Raw genomic sequence first — 13066 nt, 5'->3', positions numbered from 1 at the left:
TCCCGAGGGGGGGGCACCAAATTGAAAGTTTGTCCCCGGGCGCCGGGAAGGGTCGCTACGCCTCTGTGGTGAATGTGACGATGCGAGTAAGGATGTGACGTGCGAGGATAGGATTTGGTTATTAAAGGAAATAATTGAAGCTAGTCTTCGTTTTGGTCTTGTCGCGTGAGTGTGTGGAAGTCTTCGTCATGTCGTCGTCGATGTAGTCGTGTCTATTGTATGAAATTAAAAGATGAAAATGAACAATGCCGTCCTGTGATAATTTAAATTGGATCGTTTGTGTATGTTGTATTTCATTTCCGTCGACCCTGTCCCGATCATCACTTTATAACAGAAGTGATGATCTAAGCAACAATAACATAAACACTAAGCAACAATAACATAACTACTAAGCAACAATAACATAACTACTAAGCATCAATAACATAACCACTCAGCAACAATAACATAACTACTAAGCAACAATAACATAACTACTAAGCAACAATAACATAACTACTAAGCAACAATAACATAACTACTAAGCATCAATAACATAAACACTCAGCAACAATAACATAACCACTAAGCAACAATAACATAACTACTAAGCAACAATAACATAACTACTAAGCAACAATAACATAACTACTAAGCAACAATAACATAACTACTAAGCAACAATAACATAACTACTAAGCAACAATAACATAACTACTAAGCAACAATAACATAACTACTAAGCAACAATAACATAACTACTAAGCAACAATAACATAACTACTAAGCAACAATAACATAACTACTAAGCAACAATAACATAACTACTAAGCAACAATAACATAACTACTAAGCAACAATAACATAACTACTAAGCATCAATAACATAAACACTCAGCAACAATAACATAACCACTAAGCAACAATAACATAACTACTAAGCAACAATAACATAACTACTAAGCAACAATAACATAACTACTAAGCATCAATAACATAAACACTCAGCAACAATAACATAACCACTAAGCAACAATAACATAACTACTAAGCAACAATAACATAACTACTAAGCAACAATAACATAACTACTAAGCAACAATAACATAACTACTAAGCAACAATAACATAAACACTCAGCAACAATAACATAACCACTAAGCAACAATAACATAACTACTAAGCAACAATAACATAACTACTAAGCAACAATAACATAACTACTAAGCATCAATAACATAAACACTCAGCAACAATAACATAACCACTAAGCAACAATAACATAACTACTAAGCAACAATAACATAACTACTAAGCAACAATAACATAACTACTAAGCAACAATAACATAACTACTAAGCAACAATAACATAACTACTAAGCAACAATAACATAACTACTAAGCAACAATAACATAACTACTAAGCAACAATAACATAACTACTAAGCAACAATAACATAACCACTCAGCAACAATAACATAGCAACGATATTATGGAGCAGAGTGATCTTCTCACGTGCCCTCAAGCGGGGTAACGGTCTTTGGGCAAGTGACTTTTGAGCACATGTCGCATTCGGACAAGTGTCCGTTTGGGCATATGTCGTATTTGAGCAAGTTTCCATTTCGGCATATGTCGCATTCGGCATGTGTCCATTTGGGCATATGTCGTATTTGAGCAAGTTTACATTTGGGCATATGTTGCATTCGGACAAGTGTCCATTGTGGGCATATGTCGCATTCGTGCAATTGTCCAAATGGGCATATGTTGCATTCGGACAAGTGTCCATTTTGGGCATATGTCACATTCGTGCAATTGTCCAAATGGGCATATGTTGCATTCGGGCAAGTGTCCATTTGGGTAAATGTCGAATTCTTGCAAGTGTCCATTTTGGCATAATGTCGCATTTGGGCACGTGTTAAGTTAAGCAAGTGTCTTTGGGAAAACTTCCACCACCAAAATGTATTCACCTTGTTTAGAAGCTATTTATTTGAACCTTCAGGTAGGGAGCGGCATGGTTGGGCCAACTCCAAAAGTCACGAGTTCGGAACCACAGGCCGATTAGGCTCGTTAGCTGGGGACAGCAATCCATCTGGGAGAGAAAAAACTATATCAAACAACTTCTGCATTGTAATTTGTTCTTGGTTGGACAAAAACGATGGGAATAAATCAAGTCAAGAAAGAAAAACAGACTGAAGGCGGAGTCAACGAGCACCATGGCGCGTAGTATTTTGACACACAGTGGCGTAGGCAAGGGGAGGGTAGGGGGGTCATAACCCTTCCCATGGACCCCTATATATATATATATATATATATATATATATATATATATATATATATATATATATATATATATATATATAAGAAAGATCGAAGAAGAAGGATCTTCGTAAAATGTAAATTTTAACTTTCCTTTTCGGTAGCGCTAGATGCACTTTTGTATAAAACAAAGAGAACATTCGTCAGAGGTAGGCCTACTGTTACAAATTAAAACGTCCAAAATTTAAAAAATATCCCCGTCTGGTCCAGAAAGAGAATCAGCAGTCTTAATTAATAATTCAGAATCGAATTCTAAAGTTGAAAAGTATATATTAAAAAATAAATGAAGTTTGGGGGGGGGGGGAGGGCATGAAAGGGGGGGGGGGAATGAATGGCGTCAATCTAATGAAAGGGGGTGGTGAGGTTTCGGCTTTTTGAAACGATTGTGTGACGAGGGGGGGGGGGGGGTCTAGAAAGCGTGACGTCACTCTTTCAAATTAATTCAAATTATTTTAAACTGAATTTTTGCAGCAATTTTACTTGGATTAAACTTACTATAAATTTTAATGAAGTTTTTCAACATACCTAATTTTAACACATCTTAATTAATATATTAAACACTAATCGCCTTTAAAAAACAAAGTACTATTCGGTTGAAGTATGCCGTCTTTAATCAAGAGTTGGGGGGGGGGTCTGTCTTTTTGTCGCGATTTGTGACCGCGAGTAGCGGCGAGAAGTTGTGAAAGCATAGTTTTATTTTCGAACCTGTCCATAGGGCTAGTGAAGTAGAGTCCACCTGTTCCTTTAACCTCGGTATATGAAGGGATAGTGTAGTCAACACTATGCCCAGCAGTCTTTATTTTTTTTAACGTGAGTTAGGTACCCATCATAGCTTGGTGTATTTAGGGACGTTCCACTTACTTGAACCCAGATTCGAACTCGAGGTTAGCAGTCTAGCGCTCTATAGCTGGACCATGCCGTCCCATGGTTGGCGGTTGAAATAGTAAAAAAAAAATGTGAAAAACTAAAACTCGAAACTAAACCATACGCAAAAGTACACTTGAAAATTGAAACAGCTAAAAGCTATCAAGTCTTAATCTACTCGTAAACTTTGAATCCTTATAACACTAATTAACTCTAAACATCTTTCGAGATCTTAACCTTAGATAAATCTTCTTAGCCAACTGACCTCATTCTCAATAACTGAGTTATTATTAGAACAGCTCAAAAGTTTTTTTCAAAAGATTGTATCACGTTTTGCTTTCTTTTTCACATTTTGAAATAGTTTATTACCTTGATCCGTTTTGACGTTATTTGATGTTTTAACGCCATACCACCTGGTATGTTTTTTGTATTTAATTATATAAGCAGTTATGAAAGGGGGTCCAATACGCTGCATTGTCCAAAATGCTAAAATGTTTAAATCGTGTTAACATTTATACCTCCATACAAAAGCTAGTGCGTTTTTGAAGAGACTATCAATCACTTTCAATGGCCATCAATGTATTGACGAGAATCATTCCATCATTATTGTTGACATGGTTAAAAAACGTGATTTTTGTTTTTAGAACTTGCAATCAAAATGGCCGTAAAAAAAAAACGTAAGCCTAAAATAATTCAAAATTTGCAAATCCAGAGAATGTGAAAAAAAGTTTTTGAATGTAAGGCTACATTTCTATTTATTTTCTTCAAGAGTAAATTATAACCTTAAGTTTCACTTTCATAAGACAAACATTGATTGACTGTTCAGGACATTTATGATCTACATTCTGTAAATTCCACTATTTAGTAATTTGTTATTTAAACTTTGCCAAATAATTATTTTTTAATGGCCTAGTTATGCGATATTTATTTACATGTTCTGTGATAAAATTTAAACAACCAAATTGTTTCCGGCTTAAAAAATGGTTTAGTTACTGAAAATACTAAAACATTAAATAATGTAATCTTTAGTTAAATCCAACAAAAATCAAACTGTCAGATTGTTATAACCATATTTATTTTAATAACATCATACATGATTTCTAAAACATTTAATGGGCATTTAGAACAATTTCAAAACTGTTCTCGGTTTGGCCCATTGAAAAACGGAAGTTGTCGACTTGACACTTCCGCCTTTCATGACAAATGGCTTGGAGCAAAAACAAATCAAAGAAAAAAAAATTTATAAAATTGTTTGGGGTTTAGTTTGAGTTTGTTTAATTGTTCAATTAGGCAAAATCCTGTCATCATTTTGTCATTGTTTGAGAGTTTTCCTCATAAGTTTTAAATATAACATCTACATTTTGTTGCAGTTGAAAAAAATACTAAATTTTAAAACGATTATTCAAATTTTTAAACAAAAAGAATGATAACATTGAAATTCCCATATTCTAATTATAAAGAAAGTATTGAACAATTCTAAAATAATAAACTATAGCTTTTACAATTTAGAATCAAACGTGCATACACGACAGTATTATACCTTAATTAAAAAAATATTAAAAATACTACCAACATTTAATCAAGCCAAAATAAATATACAAAAAATGCTCAGAATTGAATACAGTTTTAAAATCGATAATTGTTGAGAAATTTAAAGTTTCTGATTTAAATGAGTATGGGGGGGGGGGGAGGGGGGGGTTAACCTTCCACTTAACAGAGTGGAAAACTGAAATTTAAAAAATTAAATTAACTAAAAACAAGTTTGGAACAATTTTAAAAGCATAAAATATTTCTTTTAAAATGTAGGATCAAACGTACGCACACGACAGTATTATACCTTAACAGAGTCGTCATCAAACGAAATCTCTTAGTTCTGTAAATCCCTAACGACTTGGCCGTACAGGTAGGCCGCAGGTAACGCATTAGATAGCCCTGCAACAAGGTGGATTCAGTTTTGTACTTTACTCATTGACACGTCGATTGCAGAGGGTGATGAAATCATTTCCAAATTTGTAACTTAATTCATTAAAATACTTTTTAGTGTAAATGAATGGGATTTTATACAACCAAATTACACAAAAAACTGCTTGATTAGAAAAGGTGTTACGTTTATATATATATATATATATTTATATATATATATATATATATATATATATATATATATATATATATATATATATATATATATATATATATATATATATAGTTAGTGGGAAAACTAAATCTTAAATACATACTTTAATACATATTTCAGTGTTTCATTTAGGGGGGAATCAATCAGAAAGTGTAGTATTTAAAAAAAAAAGTTATCTGAAGCCAACGCTAGGGTCATGGAAGGGAGGGGGGGGGGGGGTGGGGGTGTCTAGATTAGGTTGTGATTGCAACTGGCGCCATGGCTTAAGAAAGCAACACAAGCTAAAAAGGTATCTCCAAATATGCCCTGGAGATGTTTTAAATAAAACAAAAAATTTTGTTTAGGAAATGTTGGACTTACCTTCCTGAAACTTTTTGATTAATTACTACATAGTCTAATTTCGATTGGTCTCCTCCTCAAGCACAATTTGTAATTAATTAAAAAAGATCATCTATAGATTTAAAATCTAATTAGACTTGACAACGAACCACGCGAATGAAAATAAATACATTACTGTTAGTTTTAAAAAAAATGTAATTTTTAATATATTTCTTTTGGAAACCATAGATACACATTACACATGAATTAGATGCAAAAAGCCGTTCACATTCGTTTAAATGTTAGCCTCCAAATATACCTTAAATCATTTGCTTTATAATGTAGTATTCGCACTTTAACGTAATATTCGCACGTTACTTTTTACAGCGTGCCATCATCTCATAAACGTTTAAAGTAAGAATTAAATTATAAATAAATTCTCAACTAATTAGCCAGGCTAATTTATTTTTATTCAGATTCAATTAATTAATTTTGTTTTGTTTAAACTCAACTAATTAGCCTAATTAATTTTGTTCAGACTCAACTAATTAGATAGTTTTGTACCGGCAACTAGGCCTACATCACGAAGTGGCTCAGAAGAAAATTTTCATTATATATGTTGTTCGTCTAATGAAGTATCGAGCAGTTGTTTCGTATTCTCCAGTTTCAGGAATAGCTTTACGACAAGGGCCTCTTTATCCCAGGGCTATTACATGTTTTCTATGTTAAAAATGTACAGGGAGTCGATACTGGAGTGGGTTTGAAAAAGTTAATTACATTTGCATTATATCAATCATAAATGGGTGCGCTAAGCGGGGAAAATCTATTTAAGATATGAACCTGTGGAACAGAGGTAGTGAGAAGTGGGACAGGCAAGGGAAGATGACTGGTAGGCAAGTCCCTGCCGCAGTAACTGCCGCAAAGAGTTTTTTTCCTTTCCAGTTATTCAGCTTTCCCCACTTGTTTTGCCCATTTCTGGGCAGAAACTGCAAGAGACTGATACACAGTTGTCAGGCCTGTTTCATCTTGACTGTTACGCGTAGTTGCATTTTGTCTTTTGGTCGATCTGATAAAAACTGTTCTGGTTGCCACCTAAAGTTGAATCAGGTTGACGCAATGACAAAACAATTCCGTTCCCTAAATTCTCCAAGCCATTATATTCCAGCCTTTTTGTTTCCTATGCCAGGGGGAATTTTTTGTCATCAGGCATGCTAGGCTTCTTGGAGTTTCGGCTGTTACTGTAAAATATAGTCACATACAATATTGGTCACATACAAAGCTAGATCTGATTCTAGTTGCAGCGTTGATAGTTGGGTCCAGTCGGAACTTTGTCCACTTGCTTAGTTTCATGCTTAGCCACAAAGCTTTGCAGTGCAGATTTGGTCCATGACTGTCTGCTACACACCTCAAACTTTCTTCTTTCGATACCATCTGAACAACATGTGCATGGAGCTTTACTGTTTTTCGAATGTACTTGCGACTCATGTATTTTTTGGTGGAAAAACAAAGTGCGTTGTTTTAGTTAATTGTAATACACATCTATCTAGTATTTTAGTAAAAACAATAAATGGATCTTTAAATACATAAAATAAAGGCTGTGTACTAGACAGTAGCGATGAAATCATTCCTTAAAAATGTCAACTTTGAGATACTGAACCGTCAAATAACATTTAAAATATTGACCTTTGTGTCAATCCCTTTGCAATCAAAAGACTTTACAATACCAATACCAACAAACTGTTGAAGCTAATATATTCCTTCTGATCGTGTTCCTCTATTCCACTGTCTTCAGTCATCCTCACTGTCTCTCCCAGTACCGAACCCGATCTTTCCCTTGATGTTGTCTTCCCATCCTTTCTTCTACCTGCGTGTGTTCTGTTTTCCTACCACTTTTACTTGTAAAGAAGTTTTAGGCCTGACGTCATCAAAATATGTTCGCACCATTTTTTTCATTTTTTTAAAACTATCGTCAACAGGGTACATGTGACATGACGTACTTCGTCTTCTAAAATGAGTTCTTTTTCTGATATTCTCTGTAACTTCATCTACCATCTCATTCCCATAGCTTGGATTTTATTTTCTAATTCACATCCCAGAGCCCGAGAATCGAATGCTTACAGAAGTATGGCCATGACAATTGAATGCATCGGAGTGATCTTCTGTTTCTTTGTGCTTCAGATTTTAAGCCTTTTTAGTGCCCATCTGGCCTGCGCAGCTGGGGTGCGCAGTTTAGGTTTCGATTCATCGTCTGCGATATAGCGTCCATATATTTAAATTATTTCACAATTATGCAGCTTCTTGTTCTTAGTATTGATGTTGACACTTAACCAGTTTTCTTAATTTGTCATGAAGTGAATTTTCCGTCAATTTCCGCATTTATCAGCATACCATAATATGGAGTTGATATTTTGTCAATGCGTTTTATAAAGTTCGACAGTACTTTTTCTGTTCCTACTAAGCCATCAATCTTATCTGTTAAACGCAAGTTAGTTAACGATTTCCGCTTTGCATTTTCAATCAGTTGACAGAACTTGTAAAAATCAAAGTGTGTGAAGTTAGTTATCAAAAGTACACGCACATCTTCATTTTAATATTAAGTAATGTTCCGTTGCGAACCTAACGGTCCATTGAATAAGTGAAGTAGAGTTTACTTGTTTCTGTAACCACGGCATGTGAACTGTGCCCAGCCGCCTTTTCTTTCACTAACGTGAGTCAGGTACCCATCATAGCTGGGTGGACTCAGGTATTGGGTAAAAATCCCTGAAGTATCCATCCACTACATAATAACAGGGTACACCGCAGATGTTCTACTTGAACCCAGATCCGGATTAGCTGTCGAATGTTTAGTCATTCAATCAGGATTGAAATCCCTGGTGCATGTTTGTATTGTGTACCGTATCTGAGATAACTTTAAGTACTAAAAGAGGCGGATAGGACTCATTTTTTCGTTAAAGATTGGAAGCTAGAGGGAACGGGGTCGTCGACGGAGAAAGGCAGATAGGTTAGTAAAATTGCATAACAATTCTTTATTGGATTCAGAGATATGATTTATAAAACGGTTTAAAAAAGTGTGGTTATAGTTATAACTGGCATTCATTAGTATTAAACTTATTTTAATAGCCGACTATACTACAAATTAAAAGTACTCTAATGAAGAAGTCCTTTAAGCAATCGTTGACTGGGTTTATTACTAGCAATACAGAATCAAGCAATAAAAAAATCTAAGTACAAAATCACACCGGAAGCTTGCGATCAACTAATTAAAGCCTGATTGGATTAAGGGTTCAATGTTCGCCAGTCGTCGCTTCCGTACCTGTCATTCCCCCGGGCACCGTGAACAGTAGCCGGACTGAAGGAATTAACCAGAATCTTAACAGAGTATGATGGATCGGACTAGGCTAGGGGGCAAGTGAACGATTGGCCCCTGTTCAGCAGGTATATAAGCGATGGGGAATGAGAAGGGAAGCAACTCGAGCTGTCCACTCCAAGACTTCACTACACCTCATCACTCTTGGATACTATCGTAGGTATTTTCTCATCAGTAGAGGCTTACTTGGTAGTACACCGGTTTATTGTAAAATGTCTCAGCAGTTACCTTTTTAGTTGTTTTTTTTTAAAATTCATCAGTATGCTGAGTTACATTCATTACATTTTTTTTGTATCTTCAAAAATTATCAGTTGTAACTTTTTAAAATTTAAGACAATGTTACATTTTATTTGCAGTTTACTTTTTATCTAACAATTCATCATTAGCTCTTTTAAAAATATAAATTTAAATTAAATCCTAAGTAATAGTTAATTTTAGTAATATTTTAGCTTCAAACGTTATCGGGAATTATATTTTTTTAAAATTATAATTCGGTAAAACTCCACATTAGTTTACTTCACAAATGAAAACAAAATCGATAAATCTGTAGTTAAATTGAATACGGTGAATTTCCATTGTTAGCAGCCTCTATAGCCCTTACACTATCTTAATTCAAATTTATTAGAGTTTAACTAGAAGGGTAACACTTTCATAAATTGTTCTAAATGGTAATTTACGTCATTACTTAAAAGTGATGTGCATGTTTAACTTAGACATAATATGTAACATTTAGTGCTCATTTTAAGTAGAAAAACGTTAAACTAGCGGCAATGTAATCTTAAGTGTTGGTCTATCGAATGTTGTGACATTATTTAAAAAAATACTTGATTATAAAAACTTTATTATGTATATTCTGTATTTTTAAAAATAGAAATTCGATATATTTTTGTTATTATTATTTTAGGTAACTAAACACTATAAAAAACTCACACAATTTTTCGCTAGTCGCCTCTTATAATGTAATTTAAATGTTAACCAACTAATGTAATCTAAGTGATGTTGCTGTTTAAAAATTGTATTAATAAATATTTAGCGTAAATAAAGTGTGTCCGTTCAGAATTTTTTAAAAAATCGACCACAGTTAATGAAAGTTAACATTTCAAAGATGAAATGAACAATAACCGTAAAGGTTATTTTCGGTTAATCAAATTTATTGCCTTTAACTAACAATGATGTTTAATTCCTATTTATTATCTAGTTTACATAAATAATTCAAGAAAAAAACTTTGCTCTATTTTAAAGATTTTTTTAAAATAATTAAAAAGGAATATAAGGCTACTGAGACGATAAAATGTGCAAAGGGCACATATTTTATCCGTGCCAATCGAAAAGTTGAATCATAAAACCTTGTGAACTGTGATAAACCATCTACATATGTAGTATTGGTTAATTCTTTCCTGTAGGAGGCTTATAAACATAATATACTGAGAAATTATCAAATTATTTTTTCATATTTTTCCTTTCCAGACATCGTTTAGCATGGGTTCATTCGTTGCAGTTACCTTGTTGCTTGCTTGCTTTGCTGCCTGCGCTTTAGGGCAATACGGCTACGGATACCCTGGCCTGTACGGTGGTCTAGGAGGATACGGTGGATACGGTGGTCTAGGAGGATACGGTGGATACGGTGGATACGGTGGTCTAGGAGGATACGGTGGATACGGTGGATACGGAGGCCAAGGCGGGTACGGAGGCCAAGGTGGATACGGAAGCCAGGGTGGATACGGAGGCCAGGGTGGATTCAACAAAGGTGGCAGCTCCACCTCAATGAACGGCTTCTCCTACAACTCCAACACTGCCGGAGCCGGAGCTGTCGGAAGCGCCGCTGGTGCCGGAGGACAGGGCGGATACGGCAGCCAGGGTGGATACGGAGGTTATGGCGGTCTTGGTGGATACGGTGGATACGGAGGTCTTGGTGGATACGGTGGATACGGCGGCTTGGGCGGATTGTATTAATCCAGTTGCCTAGCTTCAAAAGCTGTTTTCCCGCCTCATCACCAAGTATACCAAGTCATGTTGGTCACTGTGAAGTCGTATGGATAGCACCATCTATATCTCAGTCTATAATAAAAAATATTCTATTAACTCACGTTTTTATTGAATATTTTGTGTGTATGTGTGTGTGTGTGTGTGTGTGTTGTTTCGTGTGTAAATTATATCTTAAATATCTATGTGGGCAGAAAGTTGTTATGGAAACAGCATTTAATTAGCAATTTTAAAAAGTAAAGTTCTCTTTTGAACCTTACAGTCCATGGAATAGGTGAAGTAGAGTTCACCTGTTTCAGTGACCTCGGGAAACGAAATGGGCAAATTGTCAGCACAATGCCGCCATTACTTTCCCTAACATGACAAAGGTACCCATCACAGCTGGGTGGACTCGAGCCCGGGATCCGAACTCGAAACTTTCGGGTTAGCAGTCGAACGCTCTACCACTCAAACACCACACCGTCCCACAATTTGCAATTCATGATTTAAATTAATTCAGCAAGTTGAAATTTATTTAAACAGACCTAATGTATTGAAATAAAAAAAAATATATGGACTGAATTACCTAAGTTCCATTATCAGCTCTGTAATTCAACACACAATCCTCGAAATACAAAGGTTTGTTACATTAAGCAATAAATAAATGGTTATTAGGTATTAAACTATTAGCTGGTATAAATACGAGTCCTATACTTTGTTAAACAATACCACCATATCAATACCCCTACGAATACAATGCCGAAGTAAATCATTCATTTCATATAAACCTATAGAATAGCAAGATTAACATTTGCTCTAGTGGTGAAATAAACAAATTTTTATTTGATATTTGCGTATATTTTATACGATGATCACTCAGAAATTTTGAGTCGATTTTAGAGTCTGTTTTCGTGTTAAAAAAAAAAAAAATCAGTGAACAGGGCTGATAATTCACCAGATTCAGCGCTGCTTGCTAATTCATTTTCTTGTCTCCCTTTTAGTGATTAAATATAGTAATCTTCAAATTAATTTTTTAATGACTGTATTAAAATTTAATTTGACTAAAAATAAAAAATAAAATGGTTGTGTTGGCGTTATAAATGAATTTATTTAAAAAATTTAAAAGTAAATTGCTGGATTGGATTTGGATAAAAATTGAGGGACGAGATTTGGGTAATATTCACCGATTCCCCCACCTACAAACAAACAGATATCTAGACATTGTTAACGAAGTAGAGGCTTCTTTAAAGAAACCAATACAAATACTGCATCAAGCTGTGGTGTTTCTCTTACCTCAGCATATGTAGGGACTGTGGTCAGCACTATGACCAGCCGCCTTTACTTTCCCTAATATGAGTCAGGTACTAATCAGAGCTGGGTGAACACGTCCATCGGATTTGAGCACGGAATCCGAACTGGAGACTCACGGGTTCGCTGTCGTGCGCTCTAACGTTAGACCACACCATACTTTCACTTAAAATAAGATCTATTTTCAATGAAAACGCAATGTCACTATATTTAAAATTGTATTTTACACAATGTTATCAACACTTGAAGTTAACAATTTAATGAGATTAAATTGTATGCAAATTTTTTTTTTAACCTAGAGAATGTTACAATCTGAAAGTTCTGAAGAGTAAGCCTTATTTTTTTTATCATACAATATAATAATGTAGGTCTACAATCAGCACCACTGTACCCCCGTTCGTGCTAAAGACAAACGGGACAGATGAAGTAGAGTTCGTCTATTTCAATGGCTTCAGTACGCAGGGTTATAATGTCAGTACTAAGTCCAGCCGCATTCGTTTCTCTAACGTGAGTCAGGTACCCATTAAAGCTGGGTAAACTCAGGTGTGTCTTTCAGACTCGAGCTATATGTAAATATACTAAATTAATAATTAAAATAATAATTAAAATAATAATTAAAATAATAATTAAAATAATAATTAAAATAATAATTAAAATAATAATTAAAATAATAATTAAAATTGGCAGACCTATAAAACAAAAATAGTGTATTATAGGTTTTCCCCTCCCATTAAGGCAGCGGTCAGGGTAAGAAACTAAAAATCGTAAATTTGATTCAGTATTAAAAAATAAACTTCGACATTGTTTCTTCAA

The 13066-nt window shown here is 34.6% G+C and overlaps 1 protein-coding gene across 2 annotated transcripts; it reads left to right on the top strand.

The window, feature by feature from the left end:
* Positions 1-9047: 9047 nt before the first annotated feature.
* LOC131932742 (uncharacterized) lies at positions 9048-11065 on the top strand. Of its 2 annotated transcripts, none has more exons than XM_059289646.1 (2): positions 9048-9139; positions 10451-11065. In XM_059289646.1, exon 2 carries the CDS (start codon positions 10463-10465, stop codon positions 10934-10936), a length of 474 nt encoding a protein of 157 aa, XP_059145629.1. In that variant the 5' UTR covers positions 9048-9139; positions 10451-10462; the 3' UTR covers positions 10937-11065. The 2 variants fall into 2 exon arrangements, with proteins under 2 accessions (XP_059145629.1, XP_059145631.1); XM_059289648.1 differs by having other exon boundaries at positions 9075-9143.
* The last annotated feature ends 2001 nt before the right edge of the window (positions 11066-13066 follow it).

This window comes from Physella acuta, unplaced genomic scaffold (assembly GCF_028476545.2).
Source record: "Physella acuta isolate Inbredline_101_S28 unplaced genomic scaffold, ASM2847654v3 ptg002269l, whole genome shotgun sequence".
NCBI lineage: Eukaryota > Metazoa > Mollusca > Gastropoda > Physidae > Physella > Physella acuta.
The sequence above is the reverse complement of the archived record's forward strand: the minus strand, read 5'-3'. Positions and strand labels throughout refer to the sequence as shown.